The 23,514-nt window shown below is 63.5% G+C and overlaps 1 protein-coding gene across 1 annotated transcript in view; it reads right to left on the reverse strand.

The window, feature by feature from the left end:
- Window positions 1–1,058: 1,058 nt before the first annotated feature.
- Window positions 1,059–23,514, reverse strand: part of XXYLT1 (xyloside xylosyltransferase 1) — a 40,332-nt gene continuing 17,876 nt past the window's right edge. Inside the window, exons 3-4 of the mRNA XM_075938309.1 lie at window positions 17,036–17,168; window positions 1,059–4,229 (exon numbers count right to left, since the gene is read on the reverse strand). Of these exons, the coding sequence (XP_075794424.1) occupies window positions 3,833–4,229; window positions 17,036–17,168 (530 nt within the window). The 3' untranslated portion in view covers window positions 1,059–3,832. The remainder of the gene's footprint in view (window positions 4,230–17,035; window positions 17,169–23,514) is intronic.

The following is a 23,514-nucleotide window of genomic DNA, read 5'->3' on the forward strand; positions in this document are numbered from 1 at the left end:
AAACAAGATTTCTACAGGCACGTGAGCAATAGAAGAGGGTGGGCGGACAGGCGGGGGTGGGGGAGGCCCTTATTGGAGGTAACCTAGTGATAGATGACGTGGGAAAAGCTGAACTAGTCAATGCTTCACAATGACAGCTCCCAGATAGCCGCCCTGGCGGAGAAGGAACAGGGTCGGGACTGTCTAGAAAGCTGGACGTGCAGAAATCCAGGGGCCGGATCTAAGGCCTCCGAGGCTGCTGAGGGAGTTAGCGGATGTGACTGCAGAGCCCCCGGCTCTTTAAAAACTCTTGGGCTGCGTCTAGACTGGCAAGTTTTTCCGCAAAAGCAGCCGGTGTTGTGCAAGACACTGCCGATCTCATGTAAGATTGTCAGTGTTCTGCGCATACACTATGCAGCTCCCGTTCGGGAAAAAGCCCTCCTGTGCAAATGTGTTTGTGCAAGAGGGCCAGTGTAGACGCTAAAAACTGTTTTGAGCAAAAGAGTCCCGATGGCGAAAATGGCGCTTTCTTGCGCAAAACCGCGTCTAGATTTTGCAGAAAAGCATCCGTGCCAAAGTGCTTTTGCGCAAAAGCTTCTGTGCCAATCTAGACGCTCTTTTCCGCAAATGCTTTTAACGGAAAAACGTTTCTGTTAAAAGCATTTGTGGAAAATCCTGCCCGTCTAGACGCAGCCTTGGTGATCAGGGGAGGTTCTAGAAATAGGCAAACGAGGTGCCCAGTTTTAAAGGGGGCAGGAGAATGCAGGGCACTACAGCCTGGTCAGCCTCAGCTCAGTCCCCGGGAACTCCTGGAAGGGCCCCTCAAGGAATCTACCTCAGCCACTTGAAGGGGGATCCCAGGGAGGGTGGCGAGAGGCTCGGACAAGCCACGCTGCTCTTCATGCGCTTTCATCGCTGCGTCTGTCCTCTCCCCCAGGCCAGTGGCAGAACGTGGGCTGGGCTGGGCAGATTTCTCGGGGGTTTTGCCGAGCAGGTGCGTTTTCACAGGCTGTGACGGCGCGTTGGGGGTCCCCCGTCTCCTGCACCCCGAAATGGCACAAACAGACTGCACCCGCCGGTGGAATAGAGGAAGTTTATTGCCTCTCCAGGATACAGCACAGCACAGATGGAATCTGGTCACAGAGCTGGGCTAGGATGCCTTAGGCCCCCTTGAGATGGGGGAGACTGGGCCCCTAACTCCAGCCCCTTTCCCTAGGCTGTCTCCTCCATGCTCCCAGCCAGCCACTAAACTCCCTCTCCTCCAGCCCTGCCCCCCAGCCAGGGCAGCATCCACCTTCCTTTGTTCCTCTCCATGGGGGGTGTCTGGTTCAACCGGTTTGGCATCACCTTTGCATAGTGAGGTTTTCCCTGATGGGTCTTGCTCCAGACAGCAGGGGTCACCACAGCCCAGCGAGTCCCCCCACTACGTCACAGGGGCCGAGGGACGCCTGGGCAGGCTGTGCAGAGCTCAGCGCAGGGCGCACTGCGGTGACGGTGGGAGTGGGCTTGTGTCTGTCGCTCGCTCACCCGTGGCTCGAGATGGCAGACTAGCCGGAGCGCCTCCGAAGGCCCAGGGCAGGTGCGATCTGCCACCCCTGGAACTTAGGCTGCGTGGAGAGCCCATGGAGACGGGTGCTGTTCCCGGCAGGCTGGGCTGCCCTGCTCCAGGAGGCCTGGCTCCGTGATGGCTGGAGGCCGGTTGGGGCAGTGAGCAGAGCGTCTCAGGATTGAAGCCCGGGTATTCGTACCCCGCCCACTCTCACGCCTGCCGAGAGCTGGAGCCTGAGACAGTCACTGGCTTCTCGGCTGCACTTTGCCCCCTGCCCGGCAGCGCTGGGCCAGGCCCGAGGACGTGTTCTCAGGTAACCACTGGGCATGCCCCCTGCCACTCACGACCGGCCGGGCCTGCCCCCCGTTAATCCTTCCTGCTGCACCGCACACGCCGGCCCGGGAAGCAGCTCCTACAGGTCATCCTGCTCTTGCAGCCAGCTAGGGATGGAATTTCGATTAGTCAATACGTGGGGGCGCTCGCTGCCCGCGCTGTGGCTCTGCAGTTTAAATGGAGCAGGAGCCGGGTGCACAGGCAGCTCAGCTCCTACTGTATTTAAACTGCAGAGCCGCAGTGTGGTTAGCTCCTGGGGGCAGCGCCAGCCAGCGCCGCGGCCTCTGCAGAGACAGTGCTGGGGGGAGCCAGCTTTTGAGGTAGTTGACTACTCGAGTAGTGGCTTACGCCCCTTCTGCCGGCCACTGGCAGAACCCGGAGCCAACTCCATTCCCGGCGACTCTGCTGGGGCGCAGGAACCTGGGAGACGGGACAGGAGGCAGCGCACTCGGGGGGCTGCTGCGCACGGCCGTCTGTGAGCGCCCACTGGCACGGGCATGGCCAAAATGGCTCAGCGGTGCCACGGAAGGACAATGGGCCACAGAGACTCGTTAGCTGCCATTTACAAGCAGTGGCCCAGTAGGGCCACTTTACTCGGCTTCCTCTTTACTCGGCTCTGGGGAGGCCACATCTGGAGTATCGTGTCCAGTTCTGGGCCCCCCACCACAGAAAGGATGTGGACACATTGGAGAGGGGCCAGCAGAGGCAGCCAAAATGATTAGGGGGCTGGAGCACATGACCTACGAAGAGAGGCTGAGAGAGGCTGTTTAGTCTGCAGAAGAGACGAGCGAGGGGGGATTTGAGAGCAGCCTTCAACTTCCTGAAGGGGGTTCCACAGAGGCTGGAGAAAGGCTGTTCTCAGTAGTGACAGATGGCAGAACAAGGAGCAATGGGCTCAAGCTGCAGTGGGAGAGGTCCAGGTTGGATATGAGGAAAAACTATTTCACTAGGAGGGTGGTGAAGCACTGGAATGGGTTCCCTAGGGAAGCAGTGGAGTCTCCATCCCTAGAGGTGTTTGTCTCGGCTTGACAAAGCCCTGGCCGGGTTGATTTAGTTGGATTGGTCCTGCCTAGAGCAGGGGGCTGGACTCGATGCCTCCTGAGGTCTCTTCCAGCTCTGTGGTTCTATGATTCTAGGAGAGTGACTGCCGCGAAAACGTGTTGTGAAGCCCCGACATGGGGCTCGCGTGCAGCTTGGCAGAACCCTGACGGGAGGCAGGACGCCGCTTAGCCAGCTCCCCAACAGACTCACGTCAGCCCCTTTTGCTCCCAGCGAGAGAGAAACGCGCGTCTGGAGCCTTCCGCTCGGACAGTCGCCCCCAAAGAACCCGCGTGCCCCCTGCGTGGGGCTCGGAGGGGCTGCAGGGAGCGCCCGGGCGGCTTTAAAGCTCCTTTTGGCCCAGGAGCGACCCCGTGTGAGCGCAGCCCCAGGTCAGGCTTTCAAAGCGCTCGTTTGGCTTTTATTCTAAACCAGGCCAGGCTGAGCCGGCGTCTCCTTGCCCGGCACCGGGCCCAGGTCACTGAGCGACGGGCCCACCTGGCGGCCACAATTCGCAGCGCTGCAGTGCACGGCGCACACAGGCAATCGCCACAAGTGGGGCAGGCGGGCGTGAGGGCGTCGCTGTGTGTTGCGTGTAGACAGGGGCTTTCACACGGGCGCTCGCGGCTGTGGTGTGAGGAGGGTAAAGCTGATCAGCCCCTTTTTACAGCGGTGCAGACTGGCAAGGAGGAGCGATGTGCCTAACCCGAGCTCGCACAGCCCGTGCCTGAGCTGGGAGCAGAACCCAGGCACCCTGCTCTAACCACTAGCCTGCACTTCCTGGCTGAGGTGGGAGTGGCAGAACGCTCGTGGCGTGGGAGCACAGGGCCCGGGAAAGGGGCGCACCTTGGCGTGGGACACTGGTGCGCACGCGTCACTAGCTGCTTGCCCACCCCCGAAAGCAGCGCGGCCCCGCAGGCCGTGCCGGGCGGCCTAGTCCTCCGGGATGGGCGTGTTGCAGTTCCCGTGGTAGATCCTGACGCGGCCCTCGCAGCGGAAGTAGCGGTCGAAGACGTCGCTGTACCCGTGCTCCCGCCACCAGGAGCAGAGCTGCCGGTTCCAGGTGCAGTCCAGCACGTGGAACAGCTCCGGGTGCTCCATGCCAATCATGGTGAAGAAATCCTGGTCCCCCAGGTGGCCCTGGAAATGGTACTTCTCCGCCAGCTGCCGCACCTTGTCCGGCTCCAGCAGCTGGTTGTAGAGCCGGGACTGGCGCATGGCTTCCAGGCTGAGCAGCATGACCCCGCTGTTAAAGCCGGGCAGCCCGTCCGGCGGGGGCTCCCCCACCTTGGTGCCGGGGTTCTCCCGGCGGAACTGCCAGAAGGTGTGCCTGGAGAGGGGAGAAAAGCACAAGGGGGTCACGGGGCGCAAGACGCACTAACTCCACCAGCTGCAGCGACCCTTCCGCCCTGGGAAACCTGCCCGCTGGCGGGGGTGCCCTGGCGAGTGCCCGATACTCTACGTCCTTCCCACAGAGCCTCGGTAGCGACGCTGCGCAGGGGCTGTGTGCTAGGGAACAGCTGGAGAGCGGCGCTTCCAGGAGGGCGAGAGAAATTCCACCCGGAATTGCCCTGTGCACCCCACTGCTGCCTGGCGCCCCCCCCTCCGCACTTAGCCCTGCTCTGTGCCCCGGGCAGGCCAGTGCAGACGACAGCGAGCCCCGCAGGGAGCAGGGGCCAGGGCTCCGGCTGGGCTTCCGGGAGGTAGGGTTGCCAAGTAGACCCTGCCAAAAACCGGACATAGTTGATCTTGGGCGGGGGGGCTGGCCGGGAGGGGGGCGGGGCAGGAAGCAGAGCTGGCGAGGGGGGGGCACAGGGCTAGACGGGAGGAAGGAGGGGATGGGGGGGGTGGGAAGCACAGCTGGCGGGAGGGGGCCAGGGGCCACGGGGCTGGAAGGGAGGAGGGGGGGTGGGAAGCACAGCTGGTGGGAGGGGGCCAGGGGCCACGGGGCTGGAAGGGAGGAAGGGGGGGGACAGAGGGGGTGGGAAGCACAGCTGGCGGGAGGGGCCGGGGGTATATATGAAGCGGTATATACACCTTCCCGCTGCGTACAACAAGGCTCACAGTTATCTTAGTCCCCCCAAACACTGTCCGATCCCCATGCTGGAGTCAGCATTCCTTATCTCCTAAAGCAGTGGTCCCCAACCTTTTGAGGTTGTCGGGCGCCAGGGGGCGTGGCCGTTCGCCCGCCAGGCACCAGGGGGCGGGGACACTTACGCGCCCAGGGGCGTCCCCCCCATAGCCGCATGCCCGGGGCCCCCCCATAGCCACGCGCCCGGGGCCGGGGCCCCCCCCCCGCAAGCGCCGCGCGCCCGGGGCCAACGCTCCCTACAAGCGCCGCGCCATGTGCCCGGGGCCAGGCCATCCCCGAGCACCTGGCGGGCGCATGCAAATGCCCCCGCGGGCGCCGTGTTGGGGACCACGGTCCTAAAGCCAAGCAGAGACAGCGTCTCTACAAACAGCGCGTTGTCAGGCCTCAAAGTGAGCAGCAGAGCAAGAGTTAGGCCAACAAACCTAAAAATGGCTGCACACAAATCCCTTCCCGTTCCCTGCTTCCACAGCCCTAAGACAGCTGCCGGTTCCGGCCCCGAGAATCTCCTCGCTGGCGAAATCGGGTATTTCCATCCACTGCACGTTTGCATGCGGCTCTCCCGCGTGCACCCCCAGCAACACAGCACTCCCACGCTCCCCACGGCGGGCCAGGAAGGGGCGTCGGGGCCTGGCACAACCCTTGCGGCTCCCGTTCAAGTCAGCAGAGAAAAAGGCCCAATTGTCAGGGCCGGAGAACCCAGCAGGGCCCGCGGGCAGTTGCTGCAAGAGTCCCTGTTAGAACCTGCACCTCGTCTCGTCGAAACGCGGCCTGTTCAGCTTCCAGGCCCTGGATCCCGCTGGACCTGTCTGCCCGACCGCAGAGCCCATCTCCGAATCCCTGTTCCTCCAGGGACTGACAGGCAGTCGCCACGTCCCCAGACAAATGGGGCTTTGACTCTGTCGCCCCACGGCGGGGCTCTAGCCTCGCGATCGTCCCCTGCGAGTGCCGCCAGCTTCTCCGCTCCCCTCCATCGCCACTTATGAGCCACGTCACAGCCCCGGCATCAGCTCTCGCCCACTTGGCCCAGCGCCCGGCCCTCTGCATTAGCCCCCCTCACCCAACTCGCGCATCGCCTGCGGACTGCTTTGCTGCTGCTTCCTTGCTCGCTACTAGAGACGTCACGTAACGCAGGGCCAAGGACCGACCCAGCAGGGACCCAGCGCCCACTCCATGAAGACTCCCCATGTACAGTTTGAGACAGATCACTTGGCCCGTTTTCAACGTCTGACGTCTTAATTTCACATTGTTCTGGGTTTTTTAATGGTGATTTTTTAATGGCGCGTACAAATGCATCAGTATATGACAGCAGCGCTTTTCCATCAACCACACTTCTAAGCTCAGCAAAAACGCAATCGAGTTACTGTGAGAGGCTCTATTTCCCCCCAAAGCCTTGTTCTATTACCCTCCTTTAACCCTTCATTCACGGAGTCCTAGTTCAGCTGCTTAGCTAGCCTGCCCAGGGTCCATGTCGGACTGCCAGGCCTGTAATTGCCAGGTCATCCTTTTTACCCTTTCTTCCAGCCTTCGGGAACTTCCCCAGTGGTTAATGGGCCAGAGAACACCTCGGCCAGCTCGTCTAAAATTCTTGGATATAAGCAATCCTCCCTCTAATTTTTTTTTCTATCCACATGTGGAATAAATGTTGTTATGTGCACCAAGACATATGTGGATGTGCACCACCAGTATAAACACATGCTGCTGGCTGTGGGCACCCTGCTAATCAGCTGAGTGGCATTTGAATCTCTCCTGGGTGACCGCCCAAGTGCTCGGCTTCCAGGGAACACAGGATGGAAGTTATCCGGCCCAGCTGCTTTAAAACGTCTGCCTGTGATAGCTCCTGTTCACTGTCCTTCTGAGGAACCTGCAGAGCGAGAGTTCTCTCACGACACGGTGTGAATCCCAGAGCACTAGCACGGGGAGGGACCTCGCGAGCTCGAGTCCGGCCCCTGCCCGCACGGCACCACCCAGATCGGGGTCGGTAACCGCCGGCACGCGTACTGCACGTGGCACGAGCTGATTTCCCGTGGCACACGGGGCAGGAGCTCAGCCACACCCCTCCCCCCCGCGTCACTGGGCGATCGCGCCACAGCTCCAGCCCAGCCTCGCAGCTGGACCACCAGCTCCGGCTTCCTGCTGGGGTGGGGGAGAGACGCACACGTCCCTGGGGCTGCCCCTGCCCAGCCTGGGCGTGCAGCTCCTGGGAGCTAAGGGGTTAAACCCCCCCCCAGCTACCAGCTTCTTGCCCAGCCCAGCCCAGCCCCCCGGAGTCCAAACCTGACCGGGGCCCTACAGCAGCCTTTCCCCGAGGCCCCCAGAGCCGCGTGCTGCCAGGAAGGGCTGGGCAGCTCGGCCGGGCACCTCACCTGGCTCCAGGTTCCCTCTGCAACGCCTGGGGCCATCAGACGCAAGGGCCACGGCGTGGCAGGAAGCAAGGGGGGGCAGCCCTCCCACAGAGTCTGGGGAAATGCCCCTGGACCCAGAGGACTCAGCAGTTAGCCAGCCCACGGGACGGCAGGTCACTGGGCTGCTCGTCGCCCCCCTCTGCCCGGAGCAGCATTCGGCCCCCCGAGCCACACTGCCAACAGCACACGGAGCCTGGACGCCCGGGCTCTGCCCGGCACCAGCGCCCGCACACCCGGCCAGGCTGTGCCCGGGGCAGCACCGCCCTCTGCTGGACGCACCCAGAACTGCTCACCCGTGTGTCAGGCTCTGTACTGCCAAGGGCCAACAGGGACTTGCGTTAGCTCCTGTGGGAGGCTGATCCCCGTCTCGCTCTCATCGCACGGGGGGGGTAGTGCTGATCCCCGTCTCGCTCTCATCGCACGGGGGGGGGGTAGTGCTGATCCCCGTCTCGCTCTCATCGCACGGGGGGGTAGTGCTGATCCCCGTCTCGCTCTCATCGCACGGGGAGGTAGTGCTGATCCCCGTCTCGCTCTCATCGCACGGGGGGGGGTAGTGCTGATCCCCGTCTCGCTCTCATCGCACGGGGGGGGTAGTGCTGATCCCCGTCTCGCTCTCATCGCACGGGGGGGGGTAGTGCTGATCCCCGTCTCGCTCTCATCGCACGGGGGGGGTAGTGCTGATCCCCGTCTCGCTCTCATCGCACGGGGGGGGTAGTGCTGATCCCCGTCTCGCTCTCATCGCACGGGGGGGGGTAGTGCTGATCCCCGTCTCGCTCTCATCGCACAGGGGGGTAGTGCTGATCCCCGTCTCGCTCTCATCGCACGGGGGGGTAGTGCTGATCCCCGTCTCGCTCTCATCGCACGGGGGGGTAGTGCTGATCCCCGTCTCGCTCTCATCGCACGGGGGGGGGGGGGTAGTGCTGATCCCCGTCTCGCTCTCATCGCACGAAGGGGGGGGGTAGTGCTGATCCCCGTCTCGCTCTCATCGCATGGGGGGGGGGGGGAAGTGCTGATCCCCGTCTCGCTCTCATCGCACGGGGGGTAGTGCTGATCGCTCTCATCGCACGGGGGGGTAGTGCTGATCCCCGTCTCACTCTCATCGCACGGGAGGGGGTAGTGCTGATCGCTCTCATCGCACGGGGGGGGTAGTGCTGATCCCCGTCTCGCTCTCATCGCACGGGGGGGTAGTGCTGATCCCCGTCTCGCTCTCATCGCACGGGGGGGGTAGTGCTGAACCCCGTCTCGCTCTCATCGCACGGGGAGGTAGTGCTGATCCCCGTCTCGCTCTCATCGCACGGGGGGGGGTAGTGCTGATCCCCGTCTCGCTCTCATCGCACGGGGGGGGTAGTGCTGATCCCCGTCTCGCTCTCATCGCATGGGGGGGGGGGTAGTGCTGATCCCTGTCTCACTCTCATCGCACGGGGGGGGTAGTGCTGATCCCCGTCTCGCTCTCATCGCATGGGGGGGGGGAAGTGCTGATCCCCGTCTCGCTCTCATCGCACGGGGGGGTAGTGCTGATCCCCGTCTCGCTCTCATCGCACGGGGGGGGGTAGTGCTGATCCCCGTCTCGCTCTCATCGCACGGGGGGTAGTGCTGATCGCTCTCATCGCACGGGGGGGTAGTGCTGATCCCCGTCTCACTCTCATCACACGGGAGGGGGTAGTGCTGATCGCTCTCATCGCACGGGGGGGGTAGTGCTGAACCCCGTCTCGCTCTCATCGCACGGGGAGGTAGTGCTGATCCCCGTCTCGCTCTCATCGCACGGGGGGGGGGGGGTAGTGCTGATCCCCGTCTCGCTCTCATCGCACGGGGGGGGTAGTGCTGATCCCCGTCTCGCTCTCATCGCATGGGGGGGGGTAGTGCTGATCCCCGTCTCGCTCTCATCGCACGGGGGGGGTAGTGCTGATCCCCGTCTCGCTCTCATCGCACGGGGGGTAGTGCTGATCCCCATCTCGCTCTCATCGCACGGGGGGGTAGTGCTGATCCCCGTCTCGCTCTCATCGCACGGGGGGGGTAGTGCTGATCCCCGTCTTGCTCTCATCGCACGGGGGGGGTAGTGCTGATCCCCGTCTCGCTCTCATCGCATGGGGGGGGGGGGTAGTGCTGATCCCTGTCTCACTCTCATCGCACGGGGGGGGTAGTGCTGATCCCCGTCTCGCTCTCATCGCATGGGGGGGGGGAAGTGCTGATCCCCGTCTCGCTCTCATCGCACGGGGGGTAGTGCTGATCGCTCTCATCGCACGGGGGGGTAGTGCTGATCCCCGTCTCACTCTCATCGCACGGGAGGGGGTAGTGCTGATCGCTCTCATCGCACGGGGGGGGTAGTGCTGATCCCCGTCTCGCTCTCATCGCACGGGGGGGTAGTGCTGATCCCCGTCTCGCTCTCATCGCACGGGGGGGGTAGTGCTGAACCCCGTCTCGCTCTCATCGCACGGGGAGGTAGTGCTGATCCCCGTCTCGCTCTCATCGCACCGGGGGGGGTAGTGCTGATCCCCGTCTCGCTCTCATCGCACGGGGGAGGGGAAGTGCTGATCCCCGTCTCGCTCTCATCGCACGGGGGGTAGTGCTGATCGCTCTCATCGCACGGGGGGGTAGTGCTGATCCCCGTCTCACTCTCATCACACGGGAGGGGGTAGTGCTGATCGCTCTCATCGCACGGGGGGGGTAGTGCTGAACCCCGTCTCGCTCTCATCGCACGGGGAGGTAGTGCTGATCCCCGTCTCGCTCTCATCGCACGGGGGGGGGGTAGTGCTGATCCCCGTCTCGCTCTCATCGCACGGGGGGGGAAGTGCTGATCCCCGTCTCGCTCTCATCGCACGGGGGGGGAAGTGCTGATCGCTCTCATCGCACGGGGGGGTAGTGCTGATCCCCGTCTCACTCTCATCACACGGGAGGGGGTAGTGCTGATCGCTCTCATCGCACGGGGGGGGTAGTGCTGAACCCCGTCTCGCTCTCATCGCACGGGGAGGTAGTGCTGATCCCCGTCTCGCTCTCATCGCACGGGGGGGGGGTAGTGCTGATCCCCGTCTCGCTCTCATCGCACGGGGGGGGTAGTGCTGATCCCCGTCTCGCTCTCATCGCACGGGGGGGGGGGTAGTGCTGATCCCCGTCTCGCTCTCATCGCACGGGGGGGGTAGTGCTGATCCCCGTCTCGCTCTCATCGCACGGGGGGTAGTGCTGATCCCCATCTCGCTCTCATCGCACGGGGGGGTAGTGCTGATCCCCGTCTCGCTCTCATCGCACGGGGGGGGTAGTGCTGATCCCCGTCTTGCTCTCATCGCACGGGGGGGGGTAGTGCTGATCCCCGTCTTGCTCTCATCGCACGGGGGGGGTAGTGCTGATCCCCGTCTCGCTCTCATCGCACGGGGGGGGTAGTGCTGATCCCCGTCTCGCTCTCATCGCACGGGGGGGGTAGTGCTGATCCCCGTCTCGCTCTCATCGCACGGGGGGGGTAGTGCTGAACCCCGTCTCGCTCTCATCACACTGGGGGGTAGTGCTGATCGCTCTCATCGCACGGGGAGGTAGTGCTGATCGTTTTCATCGCACGGGGGGGTAGTGCTGATCCCCGTCTCGCTCTCATCGCACGGGGAGGTAGTGCTGATCCCCGTCTTGCTCTCATCGCACGGGGGGGGGTAGTGCTGATCCCCGTCTTGCTCTCATCGCACGGGGGGGGTAGTGCTGATCCCCGTCTCGCTCTCATCGCACGGGGGGGGTAGTGCTGATCCCCGTCTCGCTCTCATCGCACGGGGGGGGGGGGGTAGTGCTGATCCCCGTCTCGCTCTCATCGCACGGGGGGGGGGTAGTGCTGAACCCCGTCTCGCTCTCATCACACGGGGGGGTAGTGCTGATCGCTCTCATCGCACGGGGAGGTAGTGCTGATCGTTTTCATCGCACGGGGGGGTAGTGCTGATCCCCGTCTCGCTCTCATCGCACGGGGAGGTAGTGCTGATCGCTCTCATCGCACGGGGGGGTAGTGCTGAACCCCGTCTTTCACCGGCGTTGGGAGACCACTGGCTGTTGCAACAGCCCATCTGCAGTGCTCCCAGCGTGGGGCCCAGTGGTGCTCAGCTTTTCTAACCCACCTTTCCCTGCCCTGTTCCCCAGCCTTCCCCTGCGTTGCTGCCTCGCGACGGGTACGTTAAAACCACCCTGCTGCCGGGGCCCCAGGATCACTATCAACTTAAGAAGCGTGAGCCGGCTCATTCGCTGACTCACACTGCACTGCCCAGACCGCGGCCGACCGGAGAGCTCACTCCTGGAGTCACAAGGATGGGACCTTGCCGAGAAGCGTGTCTCCGGGACAGCGTCTCCTGCTGCCAGAGCACCGGTGTGGGCAGCGCAAACCTGCATCCCGTGGGGGGCTGTACCTGGCGGTGCGAACCTGCCCTTACACGCCTAAGGGGGTAGGACGGAGGTCTATAAAATCATGGCGGGGGTGGGGAAAGTGAATGAGGAAAAGTTATTTACTCCTTTACACAACACAAGAACCAAGTCACCCGGTGAAACCACCAGGCAGCAAGTTGAAAACAAAGGAAATATTTCTTCACACAACGCAGTTACCCTGTGGAACTCCTCGCCAGGGGATGCTGTGAAGGCCAAAGTTCTAACAGGATTCAAAAGTAGGTAAGTTCCTGGAGGCCAGGTCCATCATGGCTCTTAGCCAAGATGGGCAAGAACGTGACGTCATGTCTGGATGTCCCTAAGCCTCACGGCTGACACGATAGTTGCCCATTCTGTTCACAGGCAGCCCGGCTGACCGAGCGCGGCCGCCCCTTGGTCTTAGCAGCCCGGCCCCATGCGGCTCCCTGCCCCGCCCTGCCAAGACACGGCTCAGCTGGCTCCGGGACGCTGCCGTCCAACACAAACATGCCCCGGCACTGTCCCCGCCTGAGTCAGGCCTGGACACACCAGCACCATCCTGTTTGGCTGGGGGAAGGTTTCCCCCTCGCGCTGCAGGAAATGAGCACGGCCCCGGCCATTTCCTCTGCTCCTCTCTGACCATCGGGAGCTGTCGCGCAGACACTGCCCAGCAGCCAGCGCTGCATCCTGCCTGGCCCCGCAGCCCCGTGCGGCTGGGAAGCCTGCACACCAGCACGGGGGACGGGCTGTAGCCCAGGGGAGGCCCGGGGAACGGCAGCTTTCCAGGCCAGCAGGATTAGGCACAGAGGGCGGCTGAGTGCAGCTTCCCCGATGCCACGGCCAGAGGGGACTTTGGGCTCAGCTAGACCAGTGCTGCTCAACCGGCTTTTATAAAGTACCCCTTCAAAAAGAATGAGACGTACCCCCAGGACCTGCAGTTTTCACACACACATTTGTTTCTACCATTGCAACACGTTTGTTTAAACAACTTCATCGTAGCCGGGCGGGCGCTGAATGTTTGGCTGTAAATAGCACAGAAATAAGAAGGCGCTGTAGAACTTCAACCTGTTCAACACAACAGTTCTCCGCATTTCAGTGGTGACACCCCCCGACCGTCTCCAGTATCCCTAAGGGTCCTCGCACCGCTGCTTGAGAAACACTGAGCCAGCCAGACCCCGGCATCGCCCCGGCCGGAGGGGCCTTGGGCTCGGCCAGACCCCGGCATCTCCCCGGCCGGAGGGGCCTTGGGCTCGGCCAGACCCCGGCATCGCCCCGGCCGGAGGGGCCTTGGGCTCGGCCAGACCCCGGCATCGCCCCGGCCGGAGGGGCCTTGGGCTCGGCCAGACCCCGGCATCGCCCCGGCCGGAGGGGCCTTGGGCTCGGCCAGACCCCGGCATCGCCCCGCCCGGAGGGGCCTTGGGCTCGGCCAGACCCCGGCATCGCCCCGCCCGGAGGGGCCTTGGGCTCGGCCAGACCCCGGCATCGCCCTGCCCGGAGGGGCCTTGGGCTCGGCCAGACCCCGGCATCGCCCCGGCCGGAGGGGCCTTGGGCTCGGCCAGACCCCGGCATCGCCCCGGCCGGAGGGGCCTTGGGCTCGGCCAGACCCCGGCATCGCCCCGGCCGGAGGGGCCTTGGGCTCGGCCAAACCCCGGCATCGCCCCGGCCGGAGGGGCCTCGGGCTCGGCCAGACCCCGGCATCGCCCCGGCCGGAGGGGCCTTGGGCTCGGCAGACAGACCCAGAGGTCTCGCTCGCCAGGTGGCTGGTTTTATGCTGCGGACCAGCAAACCCATCCCAAACTTTTGGCTGACCAGTAACATTTTAGTTGCACATTTGTATATTCATTATGCAAATAACAAATATGCAAATCAAATGTTGCTGGTCCACTAAGGGGCTGCCGTGAGCAGCCGGCTTCAGCTCCAGCAGCCACCACGGCCCGGTGGCCAGGACCCGCTGTTGTAGAGAAAGCCCGTCCCCATTTCCGGCGGGCCAGGGATGGAGAAGCCCCCAGGAGCCTTGGCAGGCTGTCCCCAGGGTAGCTCCTGGCGCTGTCCGAGCCGCCACCTACTTCCAGTCTTTGTCCAACTCCAAATGCCAGGCCCTGGACGGGGAGCCCTGGGTCGGCTCGACCGCCGAGAGCTCCATCAAATCCCGGTCCCAGGGAGAGTTCTCGGCTCCACCTGGTCCTTCTCGCTGGGACGCTCGCCAGGCGGGGTCTGTCACATCCCCTCTCTGCACGGGCCCAGGCCGCTGGCTCCCTCGACCTCCCGCTCAGCTGACGAGCCACGCGACCGTCAGCCCTTCCCCAGAGTCCCGCTCCCAGGGAGCCCGCCCGGCACGGCCGCCCCGGCAGTGTCCTGGCGCCCCGCTCACCCCCGGCTCGGCCCCTTCCCCCACGATGCAGCTCTCCTCCAGGCTCCTGCCATCCGCAGCGCTCAGCGAGGGCTTGTTCTTCCTTCCAGAGGGCGGAAACCCAGGTTCAGTAGCACGATCCCTGTGCGACCCCGCTGGAGACAGGCCCTCCGGAGGGGGATCCCCCCTTGCAGTCCCAATCCCACACTTGGCAGGTGGCCAGGTTTGAACCAATTTAATATGCGCCTGTTAATTAACTGTCTAATGAAAATGGTGCATGGCACCCAAAGGCCTGACAGCCTCCCACGAGAACCCTAATTACCAGCTGCTGTGATGTGCACAAGCCACGCTGCCCCCTTTCAGTGTGTGGCGCGTCGCCCTCGCCCACCGCAGCACTGGCCAGGCACGTCGCTTGCCGTTTGCAATAGTCCAGCCGCCGGGTCCTTCCCCGGGCAGCGAGACGCACGGACCAGCAGCGTCAGCGGCCCCGCGAGCACTTCCGCCCACTCCTGAGAGTCACCCGCGGGCTGCCAGCTGCCGCTCACCGTCCCCAGGCGGGTGCTGCCACCAGAGGCGAGGAGACTCGCCGCGGCTCCGGAGTGCAGCTCAGGCCCTGCGCTTCCTGCATCGCTCCTGGAAATTCTAGCACCGGGCACATCCCACCCGCAGGCTCCGTGTGTCTCACACCCGTCCCATCGCCTTCGCCCGGCCCCAAAGTCGCGGCTGCTACTCCTGGCCTCGGCTTTCTCCCACAACAGGAACGCGGCACAACTGGCTGCCTGCAGCTCGCTCGTCTGGCCTGCCAGCCCCGTGCTGGTGTCGTACAGGCCTCTGCACAGTACAGATCCCCCGGTGACAGTCCTGCTAGGCCGGTGCCCTCCGCCCCCACGCACCCTTAGCCTAGGGGAGGGGCGGGCACATGGCCACTCTGCACGGCTGCTCGGCCCCGATGCGAGTCTCCATGGCGGGGTGGCAGGACTGTCCTGAGAACCGGGAAGCCCGCGGCCTCCTGCCCGCTGCACAGAACTCGGAGCAGGAGAGAATCGGGGTCTGGAATTTCCAACACCAGAAAACTCCTTTTCTCACAGGTGAGAAATCCCAGACGTCGGCCCAGACCGAGTCCATCCCGGCTCCGGCCGGCCCGGCCCCGCCCCGCCCCGCCCCGCCCCGCCCTGGGGCTGAGCTCTGCTCGGAAGCAGATTCCATAGGACCCTGGCAAAGGGGAGGGCGGCGGCTGTGGGAACTGTCGCTGCGCTCGCTCATCACGCCCGGCACAGCCTGAGACCTGCTGCAGGCACCGGGCAGGGCCGGCCGCTCAGCCTGGGTTACAGGGAAATCGGAGATTCCCTGTTTGAACTGACAAGGCCACGTTCAATCCACTTCCCTGAGTCCTGGCCAGGCGCTTCCGGCTCCTGCCAACGCCAAGCCGAGCGGCGGGGCTGTGCGGGTTGCAGTCCGGGGGCAGCCTCCCATGAGTGGAGCAGGTGGCCCCGCGCGGCCCAGGCCCCAGGGGAAACCCTGCCCCCCGCTCTGCCGAGCACTCCGCTGCTCGCTAGCGTCCCAGGCTGGCGGGGCGCTGTGAGAGGCAGGGGTGAGGGCTGGCAGGCCTGGGTGCTCCCGCTGCCGTCAGCGGTGCGGCCCGGCCTCCCCCGCACAGGCAGGCGTCAGAGACCAGGGACCGATGCCAAGGCCCTTGCTGGGCCCCCGTCGAGTCCTGGCGCTGCGGGGGCTAAGCAGAGTGTCATGCAGGCCCCCTAGACAGGGTAGAGCCCCGTCAACAGACCCCAGGAGCTCCGGCCCCAGCGACCTGCCCGAGGGGTTAGAACTCGGGCTCCTGGGGCCGTGAGCTCCTGAGCGGGGCGCCCGAGTCCTGGGCAGGCTGGCAGGAGCAGGGCGCCGGCCGCGCTTGGTGGGAGCTCTACACTTAGAACTCACCCACCACTCGCCATGGTCCGACGCGACGGGTGGGTCCCGATGCCCTGGATCACGCAGCATTCGGGCTCCGCCCGGGCCCAAAGGCCCTCGCCCTGCCCACAGGAAAGGGCGGCTGTGCACCACCCGGAGAACCCTGAAACTCTCCTGGCGGCCGCCCCAGCACCCAGCTTACAGGGCCCTGCTTGGAACCCGGAGCGGCGCCTCCTGCTCTGGCCGAGGCTCGGCTTCCTCCCCAGCACCCGCTACTGCCGGGCCAGCGACCCCCCGTGGGCAGTTACTGCGCGACGAGCTCACGGCCCCCGGAGCTCGAGTCCCGAGAGGAGCCCATGTGACGCCCGGGCAGCCGCCTGCGCAGGCTCGGAGACGGTCCCCGCGCACCCGGCTCAGCCTGCAAGGGGATTGCAGCTGTCGGCTCTGGCGCTTGCCTGAGAATCCCCAGCGCTCTCGGACGCTGCCCTGGCAGAGCCCTCGGCAGTGCAAAGACCTGGAAACGCGGCTCCCTGTGCCCGCGCCCGGCCTGGCAACTGGCTGGAGCAGCCGTGGCCCAACTCCGGGGGGCACAGCAGAGGCCGGGAGGACGGCCGCCCTGCGCAGGGCACGCGGACCACCCGCCGGTGGGCACTGCTGGGTTCTGCTCAGCCACCACAGGACACAACCCGCATGCAGCCGTCAGGCCTGGCGCCCGCCTCAGCCGGATGCAGGAACGTGCCGTCGGCCTGACTGGCAGACCCGGCGCGAGGCTCCTAAACGCAGCCTTGGGCAGCTGCATGGGCACCGAGCCACGCCGATGACTCCGGGAGCAGCACGGCCCACGCCAGCCGCCTGCGGGGAACCGTGGATGGGCCCTTGGGGGCCTGGCCTGTCCCAAGCGGCAGGTGGCGTTCAGGGCCGAGGCTCACCTCCGCATGCTGCCGGGTTTTCTCCACGCGCAGCCCCAGGAAGCAGGGCTCCCGCAAGTCTGCCAAGCCCAGGGCTGCGGCTGCCGCACCCACGCCTACCTGTAGACCGGCTGCATCTCTCGGGCGATCCCAATGACGGCTCCTCGCGGGAAGCGGTCGAACTCCTCAAACAGCTCCTCGATGTTGGTCTGGAACTTCAGGTCCAAGTCCAGCTGGATGAGCTGCGCTATGTCTGGAAGAGACAGAGGGAGTCAGCAGCACCAGGCGGCAAACTCACGCACCGATGAATCGACGGGGCCGTCCGCGGATCTCCTCCCCCTCGGCAGGCAGGGCCCGGCTCCGCAGGGGCAGGCTAGCTAGGGAGTCAGGACGGGGGGAGATGAAAGGGAGACGAGCCTTCAGGTCAGCACAAAATCAAAATGTTGAAACCAAAATTAACCTCCCCCCCGGGGCCCCTTGTTATCCACCCGCTCGGCTCAGAGAGGAAACGTTCTTCAATTGCCCCGCACCAGCGCGAGGCACCGGGGTGACTGAACTGCCCCCCGAGTGTAAATGCCAGACTGGTTAAAACCAACGTCCTGGGTTAGAGGGAAAGTGAAAGCAGCTATATAACACAGTACACGTGTTCACACAGTTGGGATCTAAAGGGTTACCTGGTTACCCGGTAAGCATCAGCTTTACCAGCGTGCTTACTTGGTTACCAGTTAACTGGGGGCTTGGCCAGAGAAGCCCCCTCCCGTGGTACGATGCAGTGAGTCTGGGCCCCGGCCAGCTGGGGGCAGCTTCAGGGTTAACTAGTTAAACAGACCATTTCACTGGGTAATTGTTTATACCAGGAATTTACATCCCTCACACATGTGCACGCCAGAACAAATGGAAGAAAGGGGAAGCTGATAGCACTGGACATAAATCAGAAGATAGGAGCTGTAGAAAACTGATACGGAAAGCAAAGGAACATAAGAAGTCATCTTTGGCCAGCAGAGTTAAGGACCATATCAAAGAGTTTTTAAAAAATATACTAGGAACAAAAATAATCCTAACAGAGGTATTGGCCCATTACTAGATGGAAATAGTAGAATTATCAGCAGTCACGCAGAAAAGGCAGGAGCATTCAATACATAATTACTGTTCTGCATTTAGAGGAAAACCAGATTTATGCAGTCTCATGGTATGGTGATGGCAACACTCTTTCCAGTCCACCAATGTATCTGGGTGACGACAAACAGACGCTACTAAAATCAGACATTTTAAAATCAGCAGCTCCAGAGAACTTGCATCCAAGAGTTTTAAAAGAGCTGGCTGAGGAGATCACTGAACTGTTAATGTTGCTTTTCAGTAAGTCTTGGCGAACTGGGAAATTTCCATGTGACTAGAAAAAAGCTAAAGCTGTGCCAATATTTTAAAAAGTAAGTTGTTATAATATTAGGACTGTCAGCCTGACATCGATCCTGGGTAAGAGAATGCAGCAGCTGATGCGGGACTTGATTAATAAAGAATTAAAGTAGGGTAATGTAATGCCAATCAACACAGACTTGTGAAACACACATCCTGTTAAAGTAATTATCTTTTTCTGATGAGATTAAAAGTTTGGTTGATGAAAGTAATAGTAGTGACATAATAGACTTAGGCACTTGTAAGGTACTGAGCTGGTACCACCGGATGCTTCGATTAAATGCTAGAACCATATATTGCACACATTACATTGATTAAACACTGGCTAATTGACAGGTCTCAAACCGTAACTCTACATGGGAAATTGTCACGGCGTAGGTCCGTTTCACTCTGCAATTAGTTCTTGGTCCTCTGCTATTTAACATGTTTATCAATGATCTGAAACCAAAACTAACAACGTTTGCAGACAAAAATCAGGGAGTGACAGATGACTAGGTGGACACGTCGTGATTCAGAGCAATCGAGATCCTTTGGAAAAGTGGGCGCAGGCAAACCCAGCGTGTTGCAAAAGGGCCAAGAGGAAACATACCCACCCAGTAAGAAAGAACGGCGGCTACCCTGGCAGGGCCTGAAAGATCTGGGAGTGAGGGTGGAAACGCAGCTGAGCAGGAGCTCCCAGAGCGACACTAACGTGCTGGATGCGCTCTGGCCTGGACGAACAGGGCTCCCGAGCTACATTAACCGTCACTAAGCCCGGCCCAATTTACCAAGAGGGGCGGGGGGGCCTTCTCCATCCCTGGCAGCTTCAAAGTCAAGGCCAGGGCTTTTCTAACAGCCCGGCGGGAGGCACCGTGGGGGGCAGGCCTCTGGCCGTGCGGTAGGGCGGTCAGGCGAGGCGATCACAAAGGGTGGGCCCCAGCAACCAGTCTGTCTAGGGTCTGCCCAGTGCTGATCTCGCTCACGCTGGTGTAAACTGAGAACAGCTCCCCGAGCTCAGCGCACCGGCCCACTCACAGCCCAGGCCCACGGCATCGGGCAATGGAAGTTCGGTGCTTAGCCACCACCCAGGGCTGGGCCGAGGCTCCGGACAGGCATTCCGAACGACCCTCCAAACCGCCAGTGGCCACCGTTCCAGATGGCTCCAGTTCTCGACGCTCTGGGCTGGATTCCAACCCACGCCAGCGAGCCCCCGACGCAGCCTGTGTGCACGCGCTGTGCCCCATTGCTCACCCCGTTCTCCAGAGCCAGGGGGCGCTAGCCCTGGGAACCAGAGTGGCCGTGGAGCCAGGGGCGGCAGCTCGTTAGCAGGGTGCCCCGCGTGCACCGCTACGAGACTCCCACAGCGCCGCTCCTTCCCCTCTGCCCCAGAGCCCTTTGGTGCCCGCCAGCCCTGGCCCCCGGGGGCAGCCGGCTCAGCTCGGGGTGGCTGGGCGACCGGGGACGTCCGTCGGCTGGCCCCGTGTGCACAGCTGGGAGAGCGCCCCACAAACGCGGCTCCTTGTAGTGCGGGGGCGGGCATCTGCCTGTCCCTGCTGCACTGGGCCTGTGGCCGCAGGCTGGAAACTCAGAGGAGGATTTATGACATGGAGAAGAATGCTTCCATGGCCCAGATTTCATTTCCTGCCCTTGCGGCCTGCGACCGCTGCCTGGCCCTAGACCATGTCGTTTCCTGCCTGAGGAAGGCACGGCCGGACCAGGGGGAGCAATGCCACCCACTGCTGCGTCCCGCTTCGGCCGGGCACCCAGTGATGGGGCGAGAGGCAGCGGTGATGGGACTGACGCAGGCCAGGTCTCGTCTGAGCGGGCTGCCTGGCGGCTGCACAGACGGGGGGTCCGGCGCAGGGGGCCATGGGGCAGCTGCCAAGCCACACTCAGGAGAGGGGGGGCCACCAACAGGCTACGTGCATGCGACCAGCCGGCCCCGTGTGTGCGTGTTAAACGAACCGCGGGAATCCAGCCGGCACGCCGGCGGGGCAGGGCACACAGCACCACGCGTGCGAGGTGACGTGGGCCTGGACCCAGGCAGAGCCGGCGTGTGGCTCGGCCCGCAGGCCAGGCAGCCAGCCAGCCCCGTGTGTGCGTGTTAAATGACCCGCGGGAATCCAGCCGGCACGCCGGCGGGGCAGGGCACACAGCACCACGCGTGCGAGGTGACGTGGCCCTGGACCCAGGCAGAGCCGGCGTGTGGCTCGGCCCGCAGGCCAGGCAGCCAGCCTGGGCAGCAGGCTCACGCCGGGCTGCCTGCTCGCTGCTCCACTGGTTGATGATTTTTGCTACCGGGACAGCAGGCTCCCAGGAACTGTGTGGGCACTTCCCGCCCAGAGCCGGCACTGCCCGCAGGAGCCTGGCCCAGCCCATCCTGTCAGCCGTGCATGTCTCCCGCCTGTCTTTGCACATGGAGGACGGTCCCTTATCGCCTCTGGGCCGCAGAATGGAGCGTGGCCCCGTGTCAGGAGAGAGTGGGTTTCCTAGAGCCCCCGTCCCTGCTGCCTGGGAGCGCCAGCCTGCGCCCGGCACGGTGCCCGTGGCGGTCACTCCTTCCAGGCCTGGGGTGATCGAGAGGTGCTGGGCGCGCCCGTCCAGGAGCACAGCACTCCCTGCAAGGGTCAGTGACCCTGCCCGCTCACCCCCCATGCTCCACCGGGGATGGTCTGGGGGCCTCCGACGTGCCCCCTTGCGTGCACACTGCAGTGCATCCGCACGGCGAGGCCAGCTCCCGCGGCCTGCACAGACACCCCAGAAACCCTCCCCTCAGAACCAGTGGGGCCGGGGCAGGGACTCCGTGGCAAGACGCCGGCTGCAGGGCCCAGCCCGGTGCCATGCCCACGGCTGGCGAGCACAGGCAGGATACACGAGTCAGCAATGCCCAGCCCCACGGCAACCCCCCCAGCTCTGCGCGTTAGTCATAGAGCACGAGTCGCGCCTTTGTTCACGGCTTCCCTTGTTTTTCTAACTCCAGCTTCCTGGCTGTTCCGGCCCTTGTCCCCTGGGCTTCCCTGGGAGCCCAGGGCGTTTCCTGTGTTGCTGTGTGCCCTGCTAGGGGCCTGTTTCCTCCACAGATAAACCCTCCCCTCTGCTCCCAGGACGAATCCTGCCCCCGGGCGCCATTTGGGGGGCTGTTCAACCCTCTGACTGTCACACTTGGTCTGCGTCAGCGCGGTGTCTGGGCCGAGGGCCCGGGCCTGAACTGCAGCAGGGCTTGTGCTGCTCCTGGGGCAGGGAGGGTGTTTCTAAGCGCTCGCCCGGAGATCACAAAGGGCTTGTCATTACACTAAATGAAGGGTCATAAAATGACCATGGAAGATTGCCAGGAAACAAAGGGGAGAAATAACAGTGCACTCCAGGGCTGGGACCTAGCACCAGGCATCCATGATCTTGAAAAGGGGCTCACGGAGAGGAGGCAAAATCTGCAGATGACACAAAGTTGCTCGGAATAGTTGAGGCCAAGGCCGCCAGCAAAGAGCCCGGCGGGGATCCGCAGACCTGGTGGCTGGGCAGCACACGGGCAGATGGGAGTCAGTGATCAATGCTAAGTGATGCCCTGGCAGAACAGCACCCCGCCGGCTCAGACAAAGTGCTGGGGCCGAGTCAGCTGTCACCGCTCCCGAGAGCGATCGTGGCGTCACCGTGGAGAGGTCCCTGCAAACGTGCTCGGCGGGCGGCGGCCGGCTAAGAGCTGGCAGAGCACGGGAACCGTTAGGAAAGGAACAGCGGAGCAGGCAGAACATATCACCTTGCCGCTACACAAAGCCATGGGGCGCCCACACCCCGAATGCTGCAGCGGATCTGTCACCCCAGCCGCACTGGGCCTGGAACAGGCACAGGGCAGGGCAGCAGGAATGACGAGGGTGAGGAACGGCTTCCGCGAGGAGAGATGAACACGACGGGGACTTTTCCGCTCGGAAGAGACATGGCTATAGGGGGGAGGGTGTCAGAGGTCTGGAAATCATGAGTGGGTGTGGGAACATGGGCCGAGGAAACGTCATTTCCTCCTCACGCCGCTGGCATTAGCAGCCGACCCAGCTCCACGTATGTAAAACAAAGGCTTTCTTCAGTCAGGCTGGGAACGCTCGGCCAGGGGACGGTGCAAAGGCCCAAACTCCAAGTTCCTGGGGGGTGGGTCCCTCGCTGGCGCCTAGCCAGGCCGGGCAGGGATGGTGGCCCTAGCCTGGGAAGGGAGGGTTCACTTGGTGATTCCCAGTTCTGGTCCCTCCCCCGGGGCCCCGGGCACTGGCTGCTGTGGGCCGACAGGACACGGGGCTGGAGGGGCCTTGGGTCTCCCCCAGTCTGGCCGTTCCGACATTCTAATACTGAACCCGGATGTAGCTGTCCCCTGCTGTAACCACTAGGCCCCACCCCCTGCCCAGAGCTGACTGGAGCCCAGCGTCCCCTCCCCAAGCGGCAGTAACAAAGGAACGTACACTGCAACCGTAGGGCTCCCCGATGACCTGCAGTGACCGGCCACGCGATGGCAGACGGTGCCGGTGGCTCTCACCTGTATTCGATTTTCTTTCCTTCCTGTAGGAATTAGACACCGTGCTCCTGCCGGCTGACTGCTACGCTCTCTGCCCCGGACAGAGGTGATGGGTGTGCGGGGGCAACAAGGTCAGGTCCCTCCCCCCAGCATTTGGAGCATGCCCAGGAACACTGCTGAAGCCGCTGTCCCCACTCTGCCCCATGCTGGCATGCTCAGGTCGGCCCCGCCCGCCTCCTATGGGGCTCAGCCCTGCGCCAAGCAGAAGCCGGGAGGCTGCAGCACGAGCCGGAGCGACTCTGTTCCTAGCCCTGCAGCCAGTGTGAGGGCACCGCAGGCCGCCCAGGGCTCCGTCCCGTGGTCCGGGAGCCCTGCGGGACACGCAATGCGCATGGAAACGCCCTGCTCCCACCCCACTGCTGCAGCCCCCCAGACTCCCCCTGGGACTCCCGCAGGCCCACACAGACGCAGGCCAGCTGCAGCCTTGGCGTCACGCTGGGGCCTCTGCCTCTGGCCAGAGCACGGGGCTACGGCGGCCTGGGGAGCATGGGAAGCGCGAGTTGCCTCCTTCCGGCCTAGAGGCCGCAGTGCCCATCCCCACACGGAGCAGCAGCTCCCTGGGCCGTCCCCACGTTCCCCAGGCTCTTGTGCCAGCCGTGCAATGGGTCGAGACCCTGGCACACTCTCGGCCCGTCATAGTTTGGCCCTTGAG

Source organism: Pelodiscus sinensis, chromosome 10 (assembly GCF_049634645.1).
Source record: "Pelodiscus sinensis isolate JC-2024 chromosome 10, ASM4963464v1, whole genome shotgun sequence".
NCBI classification, from domain to species: domain Eukaryota; kingdom Metazoa; phylum Chordata; order Testudines; family Trionychidae; genus Pelodiscus; species Pelodiscus sinensis.